The 27,674-nt window shown below is 28.8% G+C and overlaps 1 protein-coding gene across 1 annotated transcript in view; it reads left to right on the top strand.

Moving 5' to 3' along the window:
- Positions 1-13,103: 13,103 nt before the first annotated feature.
- LOC123293739 (apoptosis-stimulating of p53 protein 1-like) overlaps positions 13,104-27,674 on the top strand; it is a 598,530-nt gene continuing 583,959 nt past the window's right edge. Inside the window, exon 1 of the mRNA XM_044874642.1 lies at positions 13,104-13,165. Within this exon, the coding sequence (XP_044730577.1) occupies positions 13,157-13,165 (9 nt within the window). The 5' untranslated portion in view covers positions 13,104-13,156. The remainder of the gene's footprint in view (positions 13,166-27,674) is intronic.

Here is a 27,674-nt window from a genome sequence, read left to right as displayed (position 1 = left end):
TCCGCCATTTATATTATTTATAATATATAATATATATAATATTTATGTTATTTTATTTTCAAACATAAAATTATATTCATAATCTATTCAATTTTAAATCTGATATTCTTTTCGATTGCGTTGAAGAACTCAATTAAATGTGACATTTACTGATTAAAGGGCGATTCACATTTCTAAAATATAAATTCATATATTTATTAATTTACGGAGCGTAGATCGCATTCTTTTTTAATTTTTTTAATTATTTATAGTTTAAATAATTAAAATTTCATAATTTGTAAAATGAAATGATTAACGTGTATATAAAAGTCCATTATAAATAATAAAGTACTCATCTTAGAACTAAGTGTGCTCGATGTTGCTTAAATTATAGATATGTATGCAGCTTGACGCATGACGATGACATGACTTCCATGATTTGTGTTCACCCAAAAAAGTGCTCAACGTGCCTTAAGTTTGCACTTCAACAAGCAGAAAATGTTCACTAGTTTACACAAAAAACGTAAGCTTTCAGTTACTCAAACCTTAAATATTTCAAGATAATAATAAATTTGAAAATGCCTAGGTTGTATTAAACTCCATATAGCATGTGAAGGGAAAATACTTTAAGATTTGTATTTTCTTTCAGAAAGCTTGTTGCTGATATCACAAGAAATAAATGCAAACAGGTCCTAACAAAAATTGTGTATAAATATAAAATGAAAAGTAAGTAAGTGAGTGTATACATGAATTACCATGGTTGATTCTCTTTGCGTACGTACGCTTATTATTACGTACATATATCCAGTTAACCAGCCAACCAGCCAACCAGCCACGCATCTCAATAAATTGAAAGTGACATTGTATGGTTATTTATTTGTTTGTTTTATTTTTTATTCTAGTTTACTCTCTTTTACCTCTACACACATGGTATACCATAGGTATGTCTTCCACTCGAAACAATACTATAAGTCAGCGGATTTTTACCTTTAAAGATGTAAGACCTGGTTCCAGAAGTACCATTTTTAGCCAATATGGTTGAACGGTATGAAGTATATCAGATTACTTTCAAACGTTTCGAGATCAAAGATTGAAACTAGAATGAGTTTAAGAGGACTACATATCGTTTTATTCATTGGAACGGAAGGTTTAATGATGGCCCACTAGTAAGGACTTTTCAAGACATATTCAACTAATTATGAACTACTATTTTTCGCAAACTTTTGACGTTTTTTTTTTTAAATTTTTTGTCAGATATAAAAACTCCATGACTTCTCAATTTATTACAGCCCCCTTTGGTGTATGTGCGTATGTTTTTATATATAACATGTATATACCAAGGTATACTAAGTTTAGTCCCAAGTTTGTAACGCTTAAAAATATTGATGCTACGAACAAAATCCAGATTCCTGTTGTCTGTCTGTCTGTCGTCTGTCTCTCGTCTGCCTGTCTGTCATCACAATAACTCAAAAAAGCAAAGAGATATCAAGCTGGAATATATTTATAGCGTGCTTAGAATGTAAAAAGTGAGGTCGAGTTCATAAATGAGCAACATAGGTCAGTTGGGTCTTGTAAACCGTTAGAGATAGAACTAAATGTAAAAATGTTCTTAAAAAAAGAATAAACAATTTTGTTTGACACATTTTTTCGTAAATATCACTGTTTACCCGTGAGGGTGGAAATTATGCGCAAATTGTATAGTATGTATTATATGGAAATATCAGTTATATATGTGTGACATGTATGTGTAATGTGATAGAGTAATCAACACTTTCTATACATTGTATTTCAATAATTAACTCAATCAATTGTTTTATTTCACTTTTTTTTCACTAAATGTAACAAAAACTTCTATTTTTAAATTATCGTAAGTGCACGAAAAATACTCGTTGTGAATTTTCTAAGGCAGAGCTGCAACCGCGACATTTGCGTTAAACGGTCCGTATTATAATCCTCTTGGGTTTATAAAGTCTTTGAAAGTAATTTGAGGTTTGCCGAACTTTTATCATGACTGCATATGGAGGTTGTATGGTGCTCACCGCATATTTTTTTTTAAATCAAACAATTCTTTTGAGAATTCATGCTTTTAAAATTGTACGTAAGTTTATGTTTTTAGTCTACATCTACTCCATCTTGACTTTTTTTCCCCTGTTGCGTGCTGTTCGTCTATCTTATTTGAAAAAATAAATCACGATATTCCATTTTTATACTCACAATGAATATTTATTTATATGTATATAAAAAGATTGTTCTTAACGTAATTCGAATTATATTTTGTAGAAAAAAACTATAGTAAGCAATACACAAGTGAGATACGCAAATTGGTTTTCCTTTCCAATTTGCATATTTGTTTTGCATATTTTGCTTATTCTAAATTAAGCTGCTACTGTCGTATTCTTTCTTCCCAATGGAATGAAATTTCTGTTCATACATAGTAGTACATCAGGAAGCCGTGGTGGATATGATCTTCACACTTCATACCAATAACTTACTTCTTAATATTTAACATTGTTGGGTAAGATGTTACCACTTGTTACCATATTACTTTAGAGTAAGGGAAAGCATCTCTCTTTCAAAGGCAGGTTGGATGATATATTTATTCTGAAAGCTTAGATAACTAAAAATTATGCCCTACTGTATAGGTGGTAACATCTTATTTAACAGCACTGTATACCAATCAAAAAATAACTTTAACAAAAATTGTAGAGTTGGAAGGGGGAGAAAAATAACTAAAACTAAAAATTAGACATAGTTCTTCGAATTTCTTTAATAGACAAGTTAGATTAACATTTTTCATGTGAATCATTTTTTCGGAAATCGTCAGCTTTCGGTGGAAATGAGACTTAAAAGTATGCCATTATTGAATTTATTCGAAAGAAAACACGCTAACTACGGAAAAATGTTTAAGTCAAAAGTTGTCAAGGGCAATAGAGGAAAATCGCTTTTGTCCATGACTTCGATCTACAATTATCAACAAATTTTAAGCGTATTTTCTTTCGATTAAATTCAAGAATGACATATTTTTAATTCGCATTTCCTCCGAAGGCTAACGTTTTTCGAAAAAATGTTTTGAACAAAAATTGTTAGGTTATTTATGAGGAAAAATTGGAGTTGTGCTTTGTTTCTTCATAATAAAGCCAACAACTTTCGTTCGAAATACTATTTCGCTCATTTTTATGGCCATTAGAATTAAACTTTTTCATTTTAAAAGGGAGGGAAATTACGAAAGTCCTATAATTATATAATATAATTAAATTAGAATTTCCGTTTAATCACATAAAGTGTAGTAAATGTTTAGTTCAAAAGAATAATTTTTTTCGTTTTCTTTAGTTTGTCAATAAGCTACTACAAAATGTTAGAAGACGTTTCGAGTAGGTATTATACAGTTTTATATAGTTTTAAGTTAAAAGTGAAAAAATCTTTGAAAAATAAACAAGGTATTCTCATTAAAATTAATAATTAGTGTTATACTGTATACAGTATGATTAACTAGAAAGTTATAGCTACAAGTAAAGACGTAGTACCAAGGATAAAATGTACCTTATTTATTCTCCAGTTTTTCCTCAGATATTATTGTGGATGGAGATAGCCACTATATGATGACAAAATTTAGTTACTAGAAGGTCAATCACGTAGTTCAATTAACCTTTTATCGAGTCCTCGATTAAAATTAAATGTACTTATGATCTTGTTTCTGGTAATTTTCTTCTGGTATTTAAATTATTTTTCTTCTAATACCAGTATACATTTTTCAATAGAAAAACTATGCAAGTAGTGTTTAAAAATCAAAAAAATTAAATAAAAAATATGTCTCATTTGGTTACCAGATGGGTGAAGATCGACCTTATACCGTTTTTAAACATTTTTAAAATGATTTGATGTATAATTTTTAAAAGTGCGATCTTGACAACCTGAAGAGTAGTTTTATATCGATAGCTTATAACTACTTAGCGAAAATAAATAAGTTTTCAAGTTCACTCAATCCAAATCATAGATTGGAAATGTAACGATTCATATGAAAGCCAGAAAAAAAAATGGTTAGAAAAAATTTCTATTTATTACAATCAACCTGTAAGGCTAAGTTTGCATATTCGTTATTATTTTTAAAAAACATACGAAAAACCCAAATTAAATATTATATTGTTCGGATGTTATATGATTCATTGAACATCTTATACAGTGTGATCATTTCAAAAGTATCTACCCTTAATAACTTTTGACCTGATGTGATTATTATTTTTTGTGAAAACACGTCGATTTATATATCGTGGGGCAAGTTCAATAATGGTACCTAGATAATTGTAGGTTTCATCCCTTGATCCCCAGCTACCCCAACTTAAACATTTCTAATGGCACTCCACACCTTGCTATACCTCAAGGCATAAAATTCTCTATTCAACCATGCTAAAAAAATGAAATCGACCGATTGGTTCTTAAGATAGACTACACAAAAGATGGAAGTTATCTACCCTTAATAACTCTTGACCTGATATGATTTTTGTTTTGAGTGAAAACATGTCAATTAAGATTTCGAGAGAGAAGTTCAAAAATGATACTTAGAGAATTTTAGGTTTCATTCCCCGACCCCCAGCTACCCCAACTTTGGTAGTCTATCTTATGAACCCATCGATCAATTTCATTTTTTTTTCATGGTTTATCAAGTTGAGTGTCTGTCCTGGGGTGGGACACACTTAGACCAAAGGCTCCGTTGTGCTACCGAAAAGGATTGGCCCATCCCCGGCCACTACTTCATGGACCATTTGGAGCTGTTTAAGAACAGCAGGAGCGCTTTAACGTTTACGTACTTTAGGTCGGAGAGGTCGTCAACGAGAGGCTGTCTCAAGTAAGTTCATCTCCTCATAGCAAGAGCTGGGCAGTGACAGAGAAGATGAGACATTGTCTCCTTCTCCTTACCACTGTGACAGCGAAGATGAGACATTGTCTCCTTCTCCTCACCACTGTGACAGCTCCTGTAGTAGTCGTGATATACTGCCAGACCCAGGCGTTCAGCATGCCTGCCACTCAACCAGTGTCCTGTAATAGCCGCAACAACTTTGCTAACAGAGGCCCTTGTAAGTGAAATAGATACTTTTGAAATGATCCCACTGTATATTATTTTCAATAATGTCTACTCTAAATAGTAAAATACATCACATCACATATAATGAGTGGTAGTTAAGTTATACAGATACTTTAAAATAGAAACATAATTATGTTTAAATTAAAATAAGTGATCCGGAAGTGAAGGATGAATGTATGAATGAATAGTGTGTTTGTTTGAATAACGAACAACTTAACTTATGTTATGAAGGTACCTACTAGAATTCATATAAAGTTAATATTATATTTGTATAGAGCCTTCCATGTACATACCTATATTCTGCATCCATATAGGTGGTTATTAGGTAGGTTTTAGTGAATATAATATGTATTTAGTTTGTTTGGTTTGTTTTGTGAATAAAAGTTGGTAAAATGTTGAAGAAAGTATTACAGGTAGGAAATCGGGGATAATCCTGATGTTGAATTGGCCATATTACCCATAAAAATGTAAAACTAGACGAAGCAATTAAAGATTGTATGATTAATAAGCAATTAAAGATTGCATTCAAAGATTGTCCATCTTCTTTTAGCAAAACAAAGTTTTATATGTAATTTCTATGGCGATATCCACGTATGACGTCACTAGTTGGTATCTTCCACTTATAAAGATGTTTAAAAACCAATTTCACTTTTCTATTCGAGAAGTAAGAATTTTCATCTGAAGTGATAAAAAAAATTTAGTGCAATACACTATTATACATGCTTTACCCTCTACAGAATAAAAAATGTTATTGGAAAAAAGCACTCAGTTTTAATTCCCTATTTAATATAAATTGAAATCTACCTGAGAAAACTCAATATGCAATGCAGTTTATATTTTGTTATGTTCAATAATCGCAGTTCTTAACACATTACATTATAAAATTCAATAAAATATAATCGCACAGGAATACAAGATAAAGAGGTTCACATTAATCTCTGAATGAAAACAAATTATAAGACGGCACTTGTCATCCGCTGGAGATTGATTGTCCAAGCCTTTCATGTTAAATTACTGAAAAATAATCCCGAATGAAAAGTTTAGCCAGCGTATACTTTAATTAAAGTTTTCTAGATTATAAATCAATGTTCGTTTCATTCTTAGTATGCTTTAATCAGCATAAAATAAGCTTATTTTAACACTGATATATTATTTTACACATTTTATTATTTTAATTTTTTTTTTCAAATTGATGATATGTACTAATTTTTATTCGCTGCAAAGTTTTTCATACACATAGTTTATGCACATTTTCTGTTTACGTGTAGAATTTTTTATACCTATAAGAAGGAGGTGAATAGATAGTTAATTCTAGTTACCTAAATTGCCTAGGATATAAGTTATCCTTCATTTTTCTCTGTCTGTTTTAGCGAGGTTAAGGAAAATTATGTTTGGCTGATTTCCCGATTTTCCAAATTTTATTATAATAAAGGTTAAATTAAAGTTATTACAATAAACTTACAATAAATTTAATTTATAGAAAGAAATGAATCCAGTAGATATTCGGTCTAGGATGTTGCCTGTCAGCTATTACTGTTGAGGAATTATGAGGAATTTTGCCTTGTATAAAAAGAACGTAAAAATTTGAAATACCACCTTTAATATTTTAGGAATTTTGCCTTGTATAAAAAGAACGTAAAAATTTGAAACAAATATACATTTGATTTCATAATAAATGCATTTTAATGTTAAAATACCACCTTTAATATTTTTGATTTCGCTGTACAAAACATGTTACCTACAGTTTAAATCACGTAATAGTATACGACATAATTTATGTTAGAGTATTTCTATCAACTGAACTTAATAAAACAGTTCTTCGTTTACCTGCTGAAGCTTAGCGCATACAAATATTAATTGAAAATCAAAGGGAAATTCACTCGTTTTTAAAACCAAGTATATTTTGCTCTAGATTATTTCATTTATAGATTTAATAAAAATATATAGGGTATCTCTATTAACTTGTAGATTGAGCTGCAATTTAAAAAGAAAGCCCTAGGCTAACAAAATCAAAAAAATCAATGATTTCTCATTAGGTACTGGAAAAAGATCGATGCATAGTTCCAATTGGAAAGTTGTTCCTCTTAATGTGTCTTACAATTTTTTTTTTTCGAAAAAATAATTCATTCGCAGAAATTTGAAAGAAAGTTTAATTTTTGTTTGTTTGTATCTTGATCTCCAATATTTGAATACGTTACTAAAAATTTAGCCTTCCTCTTTTTAAAATAAGAAAGTATGCTTTAAATGACTTGAATACAAAAAATTTAGTACTTTAATGTACTTTTAAGAACATACATACATAGATTTTTATTTAACATTTTGGTCGAAAGTATCCGTTTTCGAAAAAAGTATTCGAACAAAAACTGTTCAGACAAATAATCTTAAAAATTAAAGTATACCTCTATCTCTTAATAGTAATAAACAAGGTCTCCAATTTTACGCTCTCCAATCTTTATTTGAAACTTTTTTCGTGAAAATTTTGCGAGTTACAGCTCAATATCAGATTTGCTAGAACAGAGTGTAAGCGTTAAATCAGTTCCAAGAGTGATTGCCATGAAATGAGGTCTTTAAGTATCAATTTTTTGTATGCTAGATTGATGCCCCATATGCTAGATCAATTTTTTTTTTATATAAATACGTATTTCGGGATATATAGTGTAGTTATCATACGTCATCATATCACCAAAGTAGCTGCGAGAAAAGACAGCAACGATACCTATATCGATATTTAAAAAAACTAAATAGTAAATATATTTTTCAATATCTTAATTATAGCAAATCGCATTTATATCCATCGCTGGATTTACAGTTATGCGTAGCTGATACCCGTGCCGATAATTGATAAAACAGTAACACTGTGATTTACGGATATTACAAAAAGGTGGTGAAGAAAATTTGATTTGACTGATCCCAAATCAAAACTTATAATATAACGAGAGAATATTTGATTTTTTGTATGTTTGTAATGGATAAACTTAAAGCTGCAATCTAACAACAATATCAATGAGTAACATAGGATTGAAGGCTATAACGCGTTAGAATATATTTGATTTTAAAGTGAAATTGCCCAGCAAAATGGGTGGGTAACTGGTAGTATATAAATAAAGGAATATCAGCTTTGTAGCTTATAAATGAAGAAACTATTACTAAATAGAAGTATAAATACGATTATCCAATTCATATTGATGTTGATTTCATTGTATTCGAAATATGTATTTGTTACACAAAAAATTTATCTAGATTTTGAGATAAACTTGAAATTTTTCTCATAAATCTTTAATGATTTTACATTCTTTTGTTTAAATCTGAATTTTTTAAAGAGAAAATATTTTATTTTGTCTGTTAAAGGCAAAAATTTTATACACATAAGCCTGTCTTTTTTTAAGAAAAATAATTTCAAAATTATTAAAAATGCGTTTTATTTGTGTGAAAGATTTTACACTTGCTTTTCTTGCTTCAATAAAATTGTCCCAGGGCTCAACCCACATATTGACTTTAACAATGACTGACTTCAACACCCGAAGTGCTCTCAACATTTTACATTATGTAGACAAATTGATATCGTAGGATAAATATACGATTTGACATCATTGTTACACCATATAATGATGCAAACATTAGTTGAAGGTGATTGATTCATGAATTAATCATATTTTGTATGGGTTTTCAAAAAGAATATATACAACGTATTAAAAATGGAAAAAACGTATAGGGTATACTACTAATATGCTATCACATTTCTGTAGACGTAATTATTTCCTCACTCTCGAAATTCTATCTAAGGGGATGCACACAGAGTTGAAATTAAAGGTATACGTAGTTTACCCTCTGATTTTTATTTGATAAGTTTCCAAAATTTTTCAATATTCATTTTTATTTTAATTTATTGCGATTTTCTTCTTGAATTATTACATATTTTTAATTATTGCATCTAGAGATTCCTTGCTCAGGTGAACTTTTTATATTATATGAACACATTTTGTATTAATAATAACACATGTAAATAATGTATAATCTCTGCGGTCGATAATGACCTAGACGTTAAAAGCGACCTTAAATTTAAAAAAAAAAAATTGTTTATAATAAATATAACTAAATGAAAATTTAAAGAAAATTATTTGAAATTTAGACTCAAAATAGGATTTCGTAATAAATCCTTTTTATCATACCCGTTTTTTTTGAATTTTTCCAAATTTCCAACCCTTCTAAAACGTTCATAAGTTCCCCTTTCTCACATGTGTGTAAGATTTTGAATTTATCACCTAATTTATGGGCATTTAGAATGCAATGGTCTGAAAAGCTGTTGCACCAATGTATGTACTACCAAAAACCTAATATAAATTCAATTAATATTCTTAAAAAAGTTCGAAAAGTTTGAGAGTTTTTAATAAGGATTAATTTATCGAGAAATATTATTTATAAATACTTAATAAAAATTGACAATATCAATCTGAAATTAGATCTCGAAAAAAAATTCAAACTTTACATTATAAAATGTCAAGAATTCCGAAAAATAAGTCCTGGTTTATTGCGTATATCTTCTGATTTTTGAGGTTCGTTTACCGTATACATTTTGCTGATTTAACGATTACAACACTGGGTACATTTACACTGTAACTGAAGTTAATATATAGCTAAATTTGAAAGAATTTTACTGGCTATCACTATTAAACGTATATTGCTGGATTTAAAGGGCTAGATTTGATTAAGGCTATAGAGCTTTACGAGTGTAGGTAATAATTTTTAAAGGGTTTGTTAAAATATAAGTAAGTCTGTCGACCAATGACTCTTATACCAAAATAAAATCTTAGTTTAGAATATTTGGCTAATGCGTTCCTAAAAATAATAACATTATTTCTGTTATACCCTATATTTACATTATATTACATATATACTTATAATATTGGATTTACATTGAAACATATTCAATTTATATACAAAATTAATTAACAACGATTATATTCACGAAGCCATACTATAGAAAAAGTAATTTCATTTTGAACACGTGTTCTTTATATTATCAATATATATTTACTCTTCGTATGGCATATATCAATTACAAATACAACGAAATTCACTGTGGGAAATTCGCCTAAAAGGCGTCTAGAAAACTGATTGAGGGAGTAAACGACAACGAAGGCCTAATTTTGAATTTGATCTACAAATAACATTATTTTAATAAACATATAATCATGTTTTTTATCCCCCGAACTAAAAAAAAGGGGTGTTATAAGCTTGACCGCTATGTGTCTGTCTCTCTGTGGCATCGCAGCGCCTAAATGGATGAACCGATTTTGATTTTTTTGATTTTGTTTGAAAAGTAATTGAATGGAAAGTTTTCTTACTCGAAAAATTTTTCGGGTTTTAAATTTTGTAAATTTCACTTGTTATTAACAGGTTTTACTAGAAAAACTAGTGTTTTCTTAAGTTCTTCTGGTTTTCAGTGGACTATTGAAAAAACTATACAAGATGTAACTAAATTGTATGTAAAAAATCTTTCATATAACCTGTATTGAAAATGCGATTTTTAGCTCCTGTTGAGTCAATCGAAACTAGACAATTTTAAACTATTTGATTCCCATTTCGTAAAAAAACTGAAATTATTTAGTTTTTAATAATCGGGCATTGAAACTTTTTTGGTCTTTTTGGTTTTCCTTAAGATGAAGGCACTTTCACCCTCTTTTTTTGTAGGGATTTTGTGCATTTACATTCAGTAGGTACGTGTTTACTGAAACTGACCCTATTTTAATGAAAGCATAACTCCTGTAATTTAGTGGACAAGAGTAACATTATGGACAAGAGTAACGAGTTTCTATATCCTGTATTAATCTTATTATATATCAATCCGATAATATTTTTAAGATTTCGGCGTCACGGTAGTAAAAAAAATGAGCTTTTATCAGATCACCCAGTTGATGATTTTCATTGAATAAGAAGATTATAGAGCGATTATATAATGCGTCGATTTGATTTTTTTTTTTTTTTTGTAGAAATTTTGTATTATTGTGTTGAAAGCATGCTTTTGACTTGTGTTGTTGATATTTGTAATTTTTTTATTTAAGTTATTTCCTTTTAAATGAATTGAACAGACTCTCATTGTGAACATTGTTGCCAGAATTCCCTGTTTAGCGATCCAAATTTCACTTTGGTTTATATATTTTTCATTCGGTTTTAATTTTTGTTCTGCCTTAGGAAATTCATGTAAAATAACATTTACTGAATTACATTAAGCTACACAACAATATTTAAAAATAATATATCCAAAAATAGCCAATCTAAATTTTTTATTCGCAGTAATCACTATAAATAATAGCATATAAATAACAATCAGAATTATGGAGTAACATTACATCTGTATTACATTCTATGTCTATAAAGTGACCTGTAAAAAGCTTCCAGTTAAAATAGGTAGAGTCTTCTTTAGCAGAAACTTTGTTGAGCCACCCTCTTTCTTTAAATAAAATACCTACATATTATGTTCGAAATAAATTTCGTGAATGTATTTATTGGGTACTATCGGCTTAAAATTATAGCAACGGGTGCATCTTTTGGAGCTTCGTCAAACACAACAACTTAATTTGTATATACTAAAACGTCAGTTTCCATTAATTCAGAATCTCGAATTGACGTAATGGTTAAAACCATAATTTTCTACGTTGCTAAATTTATACTTATCAATCTTCCAAAAATCACGTAAAACGAATCATATACTGTGCACTTTGATGAATAACACTGTATATTAACTGAACGAAATGTTATAACTTAATTTGTAATAATAATGTCTTCCTGTTTGCTTTCAACATTGATACTCTTCGACCTTACAAATGTAACAATAGCTGTCTGTGTCTGTGTGCTTACTACCTCGTTTAATATAGAATAATACACTGTATATATATATTAAGGTATTATTTAAATATTAAAATCTCGTTTAACGAAAATTATATATTTTCATTAAATTAATACTTTATATCATGTTTAGAGTGTTCTTTCTGAATGTACACTTTTAAGGATTTATTTCATACGTGTAACATATGTGAGGCAACATAAAATTATTTTAACAACTCAATATATTCGATAAAATATAAGCATACATTATAATGAAATTTGTGAAAAGTTTTATCAACAGAAAAGCACCATATCAATATCATCTAATAGAGAACTAGCAATAATTTTTTTTTTGGCCACAAATTCATATATAAATGAAAGAATTTAAGTAATTTTTTTTTTGTTAATTATAATTCCATTTTTTTATTAATTATTAATAAAAATAGTTATATTTTGTAATAAAAAAAACGGTTGAGACGTATTTGCAACCGTTGAAGCTGCGAGTCAATCTGTTTCTATGGAAATATGCGTTATAATGTGAAAGCCAATTTGGAGACAAAGCATTTATCATTCTTCATATTATTTTATCATTTCTCCCAGCGATGGCGTTACGAAAACAAAGTGTTAACGTCACTGTCGTTGGAATTTATAGTTTAGAAAAACCATTTATAATTGTAAATTTACATAAAAAATCAATTAAAAAAATTTTTTTTGTTGGCCATGCCTTTAATGGGGTCGAGTTTGCATGGGTCTGCGGGTTTTTTGGCCTTTGCCGAATACAAGCAAAAAGTAACAAGTACTTAAATAATCGACAGTAAAATAACGAAAAAAGACAATTACATTATAGTTTTTTTGGTAAATGATTTTAATGAAAATAATTGAAGTAAAAGTAAACAAAAGTCAGTAAGTTAAAACCACTTTTGACCGGCTTCATTGGGGAAAAGTATTTTTGACTGTTTGACTGTGTTTCAGCCAAAAGTACTATTGTCGAAATCCGGTAAAAATACTTTTGACTGATTTTGCCAGTCAAAAGTAGTTTTGACTGTAACATATTCACTTAAATTTACACCTCCAGAGTTTAGACATTCGCCACAATTAAAATAAAAATATTATAAAAAGAGCGTTTAATTGGAACGTCCATGTATAATATAGTCGCTACTGACAATAATATATTCAAAAATTTATTTTTAATTTATTTTTGTCTTTTTTTCAGATTAGAGTAGGGTCCCGAAAAATTTATATTGCAGAGGGAATGAAGTCCATACACTATCAATGGTACCTGTAAGTTCTTTATCATATTTTGTTATGCTTTTATTAATATTTATTTTAATATTCCTACTCTGATTCTTGAAAATTATTATTAATAATATAAATATTCGAATAATAATTATAACATATATTTATAAAAGAAATAATAAGGTACTTTACTGTTGTAGATAAGTTTAATATCTATATACAATTTTGTAACTTACATCATATCATTCGTGGCCCAGTTGGTTGTGTGGTTGATGTTAATTACGTTGTATCTATTAACATCTCTAGTTCAAACCTTGTGAGAGACTAATGGCTTTTTATTTCTACGCACATACACTCGTTGTTCATGCGATCACTCATTTCGTATGAATTTCATATGTTGTGCTATATTAAGTTATGAGAAATTTTCGCTAACACCACTGCAAGAACATTTATATTGTTTAATGAGTGGAGTTTGATAGTAGGTTTCCCAACACTTTTTTGCCAAACAGTGTACGAAATTACAAAAGTTGTTTGAAGTTCACTTATTTGTTTATTAAAAGTAATTTTATTTTTTTATCGTGTTTAACAAAACGTTTTAATTTTAAACTGACAGATTATGTACGAATTAGATACTTTCCGATAATAGTCGCCATTTGAAAAATCCTATATCTCCATACCGTTAATAGCTTTAGATCAAGAACTATGTAAAACGTTCCCGTAAATCTCTAAATTTTACATCATTTTTATAAAAGTAATTTTTAGCGAATTACTCCTAAGAAAATTGAGCTATTGAAAAACCTATTGTCTAGACTTTAGTATTATAGGCTTTTGAACTAATGAAGTGCTATTCATTTTTTACTAATTGAGGTTAACAAGTGAAATTTATAAAAATTAAAAAACCCTCGACAAATTTTTCGGATACGGAACCCTAAATTCGCACTTGAAACATATCTAAGAAAATTCTTCATTAAAGTGCCGTTTTCCTCAAGCTTTTTCTAAACTGAACCAATTTTTTAGTCGTCTTGGGAACGGAACATTAAACTCGCATGTGAAAAATAGCTGAGAACACTCTCCATTAAATTACCTCTCAAACGAAACTTAAAAAATCAAGATCGGTCATCCAGTTGGGCACTACGATGTCACAGACAGGCAGACAGACACACACACAGGCACACACACATATTGATCAAACGTATAACACCCTTTTTTTTAGTTCGGAGGCTAAAAATGATTAACTCCTCATCAGTACAAAAATAATAGCTCCATTTCCCCAGGGGAAATTCGATAAAAATTATTTTTATAAGAATGATGGAAATTTTAGAGATTTAAAGTCACGGTATTGACGGAACACAAATCGTAATAATTTTGTGATTTATACGATTGTATACAATTAGTAACAGCAATATGTATACTATTAGTAACAGCAAAGTGATATTTGTAATTCGGCGACCAAGACTGACAGATGGTTCTATCGACTTCCTTAGACCAAGGTTAATCTCAGTTGCATTTAATCTATTCTTTTTTTTTTTTTTTTTTTAAACTGTCTTAATCGAATTAAAATGGTTCTTAAATAGTAAAACTGAAAATAAAATATTAGGTAGGTAACTCTTCTGTTTTACGAAGAACCATTATCTACAATTTTGCCATTTTAACTTCTTGTAAAAATTTATACTTTATAAACTATGAATTATGTTTTAGAAACCTTCTCTTTCACTATGAACAAATAAAACAAACAATAATTTATATTTTTTTATAATAAAATACAATATAAAAAATGTAACATATTTGTGCGTTCACATAAAAACCGTTAAACTTAGTGCTGGCTATCTAATAAGAAGTCATTCTATAACTAAATAGTAACTTCAACAACTAGGTATGGATAAAAAAAAAAGTTGAAGATTAAAAATCCAGTGTATCAGACATAATTAAAGTGATACGAACGTAGAATAAATAATCAAAATGTTTAATATTTGTTTTATTATAGGGAATAAATCGTTTATCTATGTCGTCTTTCTTCTTCCGTGTTTTTTTTTAATAAATTTCTAGTACCAAAGTAAAAACCATGGCAAAAGATTATGCTGCACTTCTAATAATCCATGATGCGAATATCAAAGTTATTGATTCATAAAAATTATTAGTGTATGTATAAAATTCGTTAAAAGAGTCTTCATTTAGAAACGGTAAAGCGTCTATACAACCACTTATAGCACTTATAGTTAGTTTAAATTTAGTTCTTCGGATAACATCTTCATCTCTAAAAATTGATACCAAACTGGGCGAACCGATACAAAACTAGGAGAATTATGTAGTAAGTGATATTGAACTGAATGGTTAATGTAACAGAGTATGGTTGCCCAATTAGAGATATTTTTAGACCTAAAGAAATTTGAAACAATTGAACATAATTTTTCATAATTTAATATTTAAAATACTATATTTAATAATATTACGTAATTTACATAATGCCTGACAAAACAGTATCACAATATGTCCAAGGTATATTTTATCAAAATCATGCACTGTCTTTTAATAAATTTGAAAAAAACCAAAGCTTTGAAAAGTTAAAAAGAAAATATTTACAATCAACTCCGCAGATTAAGTATTAACCCTCTAAAACTGTTCGTTTCCGTTTAAATGCTCTTAAAATAGGCAAAATTTTTTATTTCTTGTACTTAAACATGCAAATTAAAACATTGAATGTTCAATAATCACGTATAGAATGACAAGAAATGTCTCAAATCATTAATTTAAAAACGTTCAAAAAAAAAAAATAAAAAACTTAAAAAATTGAGTGTATGCAAATATTTGAGACTTACGATTCAAATTTGTGGGTGGATTCTGTTAGAGCTTGGGAAAATTATTTCATCACTTTAAATGTATTTTATGAAAAAACGAGTGCAGTTTTTTTTATAGGAAAATATTTGTCATGCTTTTAACTAATGAAAAATAAGTTTTCCAAATTATTCTTAAGAAAATTAGCCTTGTAACATAATAAAGCATACCTTTAAAAACACTTCAATATAGAATTTATGTGTTAAAAACGCAAACTTTAATACTTTACATCTATAAATTTAACACCGTAAGGCTTGTTTTAAAAAGTTTACCTACTTATGAAGGGCATTAATGAGAATGCGTATACACGATTTAAAAGCGATCCTAAGAAAACGTGACTTTTTGGGAACTTTCATAACTGCCCCTATTTTCATATTAATAGAGCAAATTTCCTATTCGTAAATTACGTAGAAGTAGGTCAAAGCTGGAATGTGATATTCTAGTGCCCTTCGGAACATAACCCTGACTTATATGTTGTTACTGAACTTTAATGCTTGAAGTTGAATGTATTCAACTACAATAATCTATTCATATTAGGTATTAATTCATATAAAAATACTCAGTTTTTGGCTATTTCAAGGATTGTGCTTCTGAAAAGAATGGTTTCAGAGGTTTTCGGTTATTTTAAATATTAATCAGAACGACAACATCTTCCTGTATATAGAGTTAAAAAATAAGCAAAAGTCAAATCCAGCGGTAAATGTGCGGGGTCCTTTGCGCTTAGCCAACAAAAATCAATGATAAGCATGTTGTTTTTGATCTGTTCTTTGATAATATGAATTTGGAATATATTATAGACAATGTATGTAGCCGCAGCCGCAGTGTATAACTTGAAACGGTCATTAAATTTACAACAAATTGAATAAAATTCCACGTATCAATTCTTCTTGTGTGCAATAAAATGATTTCTAGTAACGAAATTTTTATGAAAGCGTTAGCGTTCTTGTATTTCTACATAACAGGAATAGTTAGTTTTTATCTATACGTAAAGTTTTATTTATATCATAAATAGGTATCAATTGTATCTAGTCAGTCGTTTATAGGTACATAGAAACGTTGCAGTTGGATTGTATTTATACCTTTAAAGTTTTATGGTACAAGGAAGTGAAAAGGTATTACTCAAAAGAATATTATAAAAGGAGAAACCAGAAAAGATATACCGATCATTCACCCTTATGTTACGTTTAAGTACCTATATTTATACCTACATATTATATGTCTTAAAGACAGACAGAAGAAGAAACATTCTCATCCAGCATTTCAATGATTTTATTTTATTTTATTTAATAACATCTTTAATTTTTATAACAGCCATCAATTAATGTTTCTCAATCAAATTAATTCGTATAATTTCTGTTTATGAGATTGAATTTTTACTTTAATTCTACAAGGTTTAATTGCCCAAAAACATGACCAAATTGTAGTATAGCTTAAAAATCGACCGAATTTAAAAAGATAACTTCTGACTCTCAATGGGAGCGGTTTTGACCCCCAAATACCTATCAATTTTTCCCTTATAATTTTTTATCATCTGAAAATACCTTAAAAAAATATTTCGAAAAATTACATAAATTGCAGTAAATTATAAATTGTATTTTTAACCAAATAAGATTTAATCTGATACTCTTCTTTTCAGGTAAACTCGAAAGTTTTTACACCCGACCAATTTAAAACATACTTGTTTAAATTTAACTTTATTTAGTTATAAAATACAGTTTATAATTAAGTTAAAAATTTCATCTTCGAATCTTTTGAAATGGATTTTAGGTACTTGAAGTTGGTAGAAATACAATTTGGAAAAATTCGTGGATTTTTGTTTTATAGTCTTACATAGATTGTTTTTCTGTAAAATGAATACCTTAAATTAATAATAGAAATATGAACTAATCAAGGTACACTCTAATATACCTTGAATAACGTCCATCGATTATACCCACGGGTGGTTCCTTCAACCGGTTGTTCCTACATTTCACTCTGCAGGATATAACCGCAGATAACAGATGTTAAAGACAACAGCCTCACAGGAGGTATTTGAATGAATCATTGAAAATTCCACTAGTTTTGCATGTAATCTTCTTCTTTTCTGAGGGTTAAATAACAGCTTTAACTGTGTTTTGGACTGATCAGGACGAATAGAACTTTTTTCCCCACTTATACTAATTTATAAACTTAATAATTCTAAAATTATTTATTATTAAGAATAAAATAATTGTAAAATTAAGTTCCTATCTGAGAGTGGCCATTTTCAAAGCAATTTCATTATTATATCTCAAGAATGAAGCGGTCAATAATTTTATTATTATTATTTTTTTAACTGAAAACAAATACAAAAATGGCCAGTTAGTTTTTTGAAAATATCTAGTTTATTTTCTCTAGAATTAAAAACACACCAAAACACAAACTTTCCTATACTCACCATGTTAATTATCAGAACTTTAATTGAATTTATCTCGAGCTAGAGACGGTCAATCGACTTCAAATTTATGGTAAATGTATTATTATATTCTTAATTAGATTACACTTACATTTAATTAGAATTTTCTGTCGATATGCCCATGGCGAGACAACAACCTGAATTTAAATTTACCTCAAACTTTTGGTATCTCTAAAAATTGTATTTCCGTAAATTTTTTTTATGAATGCCTTCCTATTTCCGTGCGCATACATAAATTTTAAAGTAAATTATGAGAAACTATTTACTTAATTCATATGGAAAGAAGACAGCTATCCATATTCATAATTTATAATCTTATATGTAAATAATTAATATATTCCCTTCCACAGTTAAATAAATATACATACTAAAATGTTATAATAAAACGATGCGATATAATAAAGTTCGCGTAGGGACTAATTTATAACGATACGATGCGATGCGATATAAGTAAGTACCTATACTCTATACCAGGTAAGTTTATACAAAATTATTTATGGTAATAACAGAGGTAATCAAGAATATTATACATGTACAAATTACCTCCTACAATAACGTTTCTTAGTCATATTATTGAAAATTAATTGAATTATTTTTTTGCTAATGATATTAATTCAACTTACATTATAATGTCATCTAATGATCATGCAAGATTATTATACCCATCATTGTATATATTAATACAGCGTGTCCTCCAAGAAAGTTTTTATACATTCTTATTACAGCCCCTATTGATTTTGGTAAAAACCATGCTTGATGGTCGAACCGAAATTAGGCTATCATTGGTTTACCAAGGCTAATAAATCATTCCTTAGATTGGCTAATAAATCATTCCTTACCAGGGCAAATAATTCATTCCTTAAGCCTTGCCTAAAGTTCATTAATCAAAACTTGGTTTGACAGCCTTTGTTCAAGCCTTGACCTAGGATAATTCATAATATCTGGGTTTGCCAAGCGTTACTCAAATCAAGTTTTGATTATCCAGTCTTTATCCAAGTACTGAACAAAACTAATGAACCAAGTTTGGCGTTATTATATATTTATACTTTTTATGTTCCTGTAGTAGAGAGAATGGTCGTAATAGAAATTATTTTTAATTTACAGAAAAATTAATTAGAAGAATTTAAAACACTAGCACAATTATGGTGGTCTTTCGGCATCCATTTATTTGGTTTACGAAAAGTAGTTTCGAAAAGTAGAATCTCCCTATATTTTATAGTTTTGGAGAAAATGTACACCAAAGTTTTCTCCTAATTTGCGGCCTCATGAGTAAACAGTGGTGTTTACGATAAAATATCGTGATTATAGATGGGCAGACAGATGGACAATCGGAAAATGGACTCTTTAGGTGTTTTTAACGGACACCTGTACCAAAATTTTGTTCGTGGCATCAATATTTTTAGACGTTACAAACTTGGAACTAAACTTAGTATACCTTGATATATATTAAATATATACAGGGTATTAAAAGTTCATTTTGAGTGGGTATACTGTTCTGACACTTGCACACATGCACAGTTAAAAAAAACTAACGTTCAGACTCCAAAGCAAAAATTTTTTTTGAAATTTATTTCCCACAGATGATTAGGTATGAAAATTTTAGATTATTCTTGCTAAACTTAGTTTTTTTTATATTAGGTATCTTTGTTAAAGTCTTTGGTTAGCGTTAAGAGGTTGGATACACTGTACCTCCAAAATGACTTAGCAAAATTAACAAAGGAAGTGTAATTGCAGAAATAAATTTAAAATCCGAAGAAGGGTTAATACGTTCTGCATGGATGTTTTTATCACAACTTTTTTTTAAAACGAAGGATGTCTTTATTATAAATCATTGCAATTTTTCAATCTCATTTCAATTTATTTTGTATATAAAAGTAACCTTCAAAAAGTTTTGTTTTATAGATGGCTTTTATAAGACATCATCAGGTGCGTTAATAATAATAGAGCAGTCTCTAGCCCAAAAAATGATCTAATCGAGACGCCGCTCTCATCAGCTCCTAGAAAAGTATTCCTAGCCTACTTCGTCAATTTTGTATTTCGAAATATATCGATTTAAAATCTAATAAATAAAAATCTCGTGTTACGGTGTTTGTGGCGGCACTTCTCCAGCTCGACCGATTTTTATAAATTTTTTTTTTTGTATATTTGGTAGGTATGAAATTAGGTCATAAAGTATTTTTCATCCTATCATTTTTGCATAAAAATCTGTCATTTTTGAATCCACTACTTAAAAGATTTTAAAATTATTGCTCCTATAGAATGCTACACTATCAGAAAATAGCATGGACTGAATTTTATTTTCTAAATAATTAAAGTTCCGTTCAACGAAATAGTGTAAAAAAAAGAGGAATTTCAAACGCGTTTTTAGGGTCCGAAATTTTTATCTATTTATCTACGTGACTAACTCTATGCGGAAATTTCACGCAATGGACGATGGGTTAAATTGATATTTTTTTGTATACGATAAAAATCAAGAAATATATTTGAACATTAAAATTGAGTTAATATAAAATAGTATATTATTTCCGCATTTATATACAAATAACGTGTGTTTTTTTTCAATGTAGTGCTTTTGTAATTAAATATAAGGTACAGTATTGTACCTAGTAGAAAATGTATCACCCTTCAATTTCTAAAAAGATATTGATAACATGATAACTAGTACATAGCAATTATACGAAGGCAAAACTTACCAGAACGCAACAAATCAAGAGAATGATTATACTTGTGCTTTTGTTTTTAAGTAAATTAGAAATAAAATATTTTAGTGTAAAGACTATAAATTATTTTATACTACTGTTTATTTAATTGCATCACTAAATATTTATTTTTGGGTAATTTATGCGACATTTCTGTTTTAAATGTGAGGAAAGAATCATGATAAAGTTGAAAAAGCCGCTTCGTCATATACCTTGGATCAACTGTACCGCCCGGTCAATAATAATTTTAAAGCTGCTACTACTAAGTATAAGAAAATATGTTCTTAACATGGTAAAAAAGAAACATTTATTTGGTTTAAGAAGAGAGATCGTTTAAATAAATATTTACTTGCTATAACACCTACCGAATGGACGCGTTGACTTCAATCAAGTAATTTTCTTTTATATGGTTGTTATATGTAACCATTCTATGTATCCTGGGCCAATGAAATAATTGTTTAAGTGTATACATATAATAACGATCTATTCCTGTAGATTCGAAAACAATAAAAACACCACTAGATGAGTTCTTTCTAACAACTTATGTATTTTACTGTTTATTGCCACGGTACATTATTTCTTCCGCACCAAATCAATTTATAATAAGTTTTTCCAAATATATTAACAACTTATGAAAACTCTAGGAGAGGTGTCGCGAATATTTAAATAAATAAATGATTTCAAAAGTAGACATGTTTAACATTGGTAGTAAAAAGGAAAACGGTATGTGAATGATATGTTTGATAGATTTCTCCAAAACTAGTCGGTGGAAATTAAAAAAAAAACTATTTAAATTAAAGTTAAAACCTTAATAAATTATTGAAAACCAAAAAAACTCGTTGTACCCAACTAATTCAGAAAGTATGAGATCGGAAATGGGGATACAACTTTAACAAAATTTTTTTGAAAAAAAAAATTTTGTTATTTTCTAGGAAATACGTTTATAGCTTCCCACGTATTCAGACTCCTTATAATATCTGTTGTGAGCTCAGGTACAGTAGTTTCCCATATTACATTTACAATTAGATTTATTTTATATAAACAGCTGCCATTAAGTTGAAGAATCATTAGCTGAGATATTGTTGAACCTAATTTTGATATTATTGAAAGGAAGTAAAACAGTAGGTAATCTCTTGTTTTCGAATATACAGATACATTATATTACAGTGATGGACATAAAAAGTAAGAAGAGCACTTTACTTAGTAACATTAGTTTTTGGTTTTATACTCTGTAAGCTTTAGCTTCAACCACTGTACGGCTCCAAAAATGTTTATCTTTACTAATGCAGGTTAGTAGTGTTACTCATACTACCATTGAACCCTGATTCTACGCTTTCATGGTAATATATAAACACACTTGATAACATATTAGCTAATTAAATAAGTACAAAATTTGAATAACCCAAGGTTAAAAACAACAAATAAATACAGCTTAGGCCCTAGTGTACCAAATTTTTCCACACGAACGTGAATATTCATAAAATTCAATCAAATCAATATACGCCAGTAAAATCAAAACGCAAAACGCGATGTGAAGTTGCCCTTTTAGGAGTATGTAAAACTTCGTTTTGTAAGCAAGAAAATTTGCGCTACCTGCGTAATCCGTGAAAAACTGCAAAATTTTCGGACTTTTTTCAGTTAAATTATATCAACTTCAACTATGAGCTTTTGACATAGTTTCTACTATCATTTTGAAAGTATATTAAATTTTAAACAATAGGGTATTATCGTTAGTCAAAAATAAATCATTAAATTTGAAAAAAGTTAAAAATTATGTAAGAATATACTTAAATATTCTGTTTTTTGTTTAACATAATTTTTTTACTTAATAAACTGAATACAATGTGTGTGGTTTTTTATTTTAACATGATGAGTGATTGAAATAATTAATGTTCTTTTATGATATTTAGTTATGGTAGTAGCAGCAACCAACATCAACGAATTCATTCGAACGTTAATGAAATCATTATTTTTGTAAAGTAATAATAAAACATGTACATCCATTTATATCAGTTAGTCTAGTACGTTTTGTCGAATGGAAATGTACTTTCGACTGTAAACGTTAATAAACCAAATTTTTTCAGATATCCCTGTATATTATAAATGTGAAAACCTTTTCACGCAAAAACCCACGAATAGATTTGAATATAACTGTTCAGTTATATTAAAACTGATTAATTATTTGACATTTCATATTACATGAAAAATGTAATTTATGGCCTTTTCCATTTTTATGTCACCTTTAAGGCAATAAAAAGAACTTTCATATTATTTTATTGACTTTTTAAAGATCTTGCCAGTTATTTATGGACAAAAACGGGGGCGGAGCCGCGTGTAAAATCTAGTATATTATAATCGTGAAAGTTTGGATGGATGGGTTGATGTTTGTTACTCAATCACGCTGGAATGGTTGAACGAATCTATATGAAATTTGGCACAGAGATAGATTATAGTCTGGAATAGCACGTATACTTTTTATCCCGGTAAAGTATATTGTTCCCGTAAGATACATTTGATTTAATTTGTCATAGAGCAAAGAATCGAAATGATTTTTCGCATACTTATTCTTAGTTTAAGGGTCAGAAAATTACATAGGCAAATTTTTATCCCGGAAAAATGCACGGTTCCTATGCGATAGCATACAGAAACCATGTTTTTTAAAGGGTTTTGTAAGTTCGTGAAATTTTGATTAATTTACATAGTGACGATAAAAACTTTCAAAATCTCTTTTATTCGCGGGTAACACCACGGCGCGCAGCTAGTTTTACATATATATATATATATATATATGATCATGTAAATTAGGTGGACAAAACTAGAGCCACATAAAAATAGTGATACACCAAAAATATACTCTACCAAAAGAACAGCATCAACTTTACACTTGAATTAGAAAAACTGGTAGCTTTGGAAGTTAGTTTTATATGCCTTGTTTCTTATGAGTAAATTCTTATCGTTATAAAAATATTTTACACAATTAAATACTTCACGTTTTAAAGTTTTATTGTAATTGATTCTGAAATATCTGAAAAAATGTTGCTTTGAAGATGGGTAAAAGCTTTAATGGTTAATTAAATATCAAAATAAGTGATGTACGTATCAATTTTGTACCTGAATCTACTGTCCAAATGTTGTTGCAACACTTTTAATTATCGGAGTTAATTTTGAAGATACAGAAAAGAAATATCAGTTAATTTTAGTATCTAAAATTCCAACTCCCTGCTAAAAATGGAATATCTTCAACGCTTTTCAAAATATTAGATCAATGATGTTTTAAAGACAAAAAAAATTCTTCCAAAAGGGGATCGGAAAAATTTTTGTTATCACTTTAGATGAAGAATTCCCACTTCGCGAATTGAAAAGCGAAGTTGTTTTTAAAAAATCTTTACTGGTATGCAAGATATGAACGTTTAAAATTCCTGATTAAACAAAGAGGAAGATTCCCACTAGTGATGTCATACGTGGGTATCGCCATAGAGATTGCATATAAAACTTTGTTTTGCTAAAAGGAGATGGACAACCTTTGCATGCAATCTTTGATTGCTTTTAACTTCTTCGTTTATTAATCAATTATAATTTCACTTTCAAATATTGTCATGGTATCAAGTCTAGTTTTACATTTTATGAGTAATATGTCCACTTTGACATTAGGATTTTCCCCTATTATCCATAATTGGATTATGGTTAAATGAAGGTTACAACGTGACTAAATTCTGAACAGGTAACAAATCTTATCGTTTCAGAATATCTTCGATGTTCCTTCTGGAAAGGTTCATAGGAAAATTTTAGATGAATAGTTTTCTAGTGGGGGGCCAATACGTACTAGACTATATTATCTGCATTTATTTGACGGTATTACGTACTTATAGATCGGCATACACCTTACTATATATATCATGATCTGTACTGACTGACTCTTCTTGGATAGGTCATGTTAGTACAATCAACTGTTTCATTTTATTTTATATTACTTATGTGTATAAAACTATAACTGATGTTTGTTTGATGATGATTATTACTTTTTTAGCCTTTTTTCTTGATTCTTGTTCATAGTTTTGTTCCATTAATATAAAAAAATTAAGTTTATATTATTTAAATAAATAATAGTTTCACCGATTACTATACAAGGTGTTCTGTTATTGACTGCAGATCGTTGGCCTACAGAATAAGCTCATAAAGACGAAGGAAAAAGTTATTTACCAATTTTGGATCTGAAGCTTAGGTTGCGAGATAATTAACAAAATAAATTAATATAATATTATAAGAATTTTTTGAAGCATAAAATTACAGGAGTTATTTTTTTATTTAAAGAGGTTCAGTATTTCGTACTGAATGTAAATGCACAAAATCCTTTCAAAAATAGGCGGCGGAAGTGCCTCCATTTTAAGGAAAACCGTTTTGGGCTATATCTCCATAACCGTACACTTAAGTCCAAAATTTGTATTCAACCTTTATTGTAGATAATTACATTTCCTGCCTTTTTTATAAAATATTTTTTTTTTTTGTATCTCACTACCGAGCTCATATATCCTTAATTAGTCGGACACAACGGTTTTTTTTGTTTTCAATAATTTATTAAGTTTTCATTTAAATATTTTTTTTAAATTTCCACCGACTAGTTTTGGAGAATTTTACGAAAACATATACATCATCATCCATCTACCGTTTTACCATAAAACCAATGTTAAACATGCCTACTTTTGAAGTCATTTATTTATTTAAATAATCGGGCAATCCTCCTTGAATTTTCAGAATTAATTTAGACTTAGGCCAACTTCAATCAAGCTTTTTATTTAAAATTGCTTTGGTGCTCGTACATCCTTAAGCTTCCACAAAACGATATTACCTACATACATTTTCAAAGTGAAACCATTAATTGATTGGTTTGAACTTGGGAAATAGTGTTTGATGTTCGTATAGTCAATAATAATTATTTCCATTAAAATTTCAATGACAATAACCACAATTTTAATCAAAATTTTCTACATAACTATGTGAGAAATTAAATTTCACATTCTAGAAAATAGGTTGTATGTATAAGGGTGAATGAATGTACTGTGAATTGAAAATAAGTTGCTAACAAGTTTGTATACATAGTAAACGAACGAGGCAATCAAATGATCAACAATAGTTTAACAAAAGGATTAACTGTGTGGTTCGGTAGTACCATTTTTTTATACGACTACCGGTGCATAGAGGAGCATTTATATCAAATTTCTGGTCTGGTCCGGTTTAATGTTTTGCAATGAAAATTATTTTTTGGAGTAGTTAGATAACCACTCCATCACAAACAGGCCACTTGAGTTTGCCTCCACCTCCCCCCACCGCCTGTTTTGTAAGCCGCAGTCTACCTGCTCTTACGGATGTATATTATGCTTTCGATTTACCGTGTCATTCAGTTTATGTTTACTGCATTTGTAAGTGCAATTAAATAAGAATTTTTTTTATATTTACATAGATTTGTGTTTTATTTATCAGTATTTAATGTCAATGTTTCTATGAATATAATTAAATATTTGTGATTCATATTTGCTGTTAAAAAAGGTGATTTATTTTCATTGAATTTATCATACGTAAAGCTGTTTGTTTATGTATCAGGTTTTGTCGGGAAAAAATTTTTGGTAACATGGCAAAGTTTAAGTATTCTTTAATATGTTTATGAAAAAAAAAATGCGCTAGTAGTTTCCCAGTGAAACTTTGCAAATTACCTATAATTCCAGAATCACGTTGCGTAGAAACTGAAGCAAGCATAGATAATATAAAAAGTGGCTCAGAAGCAGAAGAAATTAAAAAAAATTGAAGAAGGAAATGACTTAATTTGGTTTGATGACGAATATGACAAAAAAATTTTTTTTTAAAGTTATTGCCAGATAAAAGTTACTTTTGAATCTAAATAGTCTTTTCAATCAATTTTGAGCATAAAAATCCCTTCATTATATTTGGCCAATAATTTTATATAAATACTCCACTGTGCGTTGATCTTTGAGTTAGTTGTGACAAAAAAGTTGTGTCAAAAGCTTAAAAAACAGTAGGTAACTTTGAAGGAATTGCAGGTAATTTTTTGTTTCATGTTCTTTACTCCTTAGAATCTGCAAAATCGTGTTGGTTATTCGGTGCAGTTCTCGAGCTCAAGCTATCGTTTTTAAATCAGAACTTAGATGGATACATTGAAAAAAAAAGAACTTTTCTCAATCACCAGAATTCATTGTTACTAACATATTGGAATACATATACAGTAATTCTAAAAACACACCAATAATTTTTAAAATTTTATTTTTCTTTTACTTTGATAATTTATTTATAAAAGTGTGAATCATACGCTGTTATGAGTATTTATTCTTCAGATAGCAATATATAAATTTAGATTCTAACAATAGCAACATACAAATTTAGATTCTAGCTAACTCTGCAAAATCCTTAATGGTCCGTTCAAAAAAATGTTTTTGCGTGAACTTATTCAAAGGCAAAAAAAAAAAATAAATAAATAAAAAACTAGGTTTCTGCATCTAGTTTAAGACCCTACTAACGCTGGGGTTGCAATAGTTTGACGCTCTATACACATAAAAAATTTCTGACAACTTTTGTTTGA

Source organism: Chrysoperla carnea, chromosome 2, assembly GCF_905475395.1.
Source record: "Chrysoperla carnea chromosome 2, inChrCarn1.1, whole genome shotgun sequence".
Lineage (NCBI taxonomy): Eukaryota > Metazoa > Arthropoda > Insecta > Neuroptera > Chrysopidae > Chrysoperla > Chrysoperla carnea.
The sequence above is the reverse complement of the archived record's forward strand: the minus strand, read 5'-3'. Positions and strand labels throughout refer to the sequence as shown.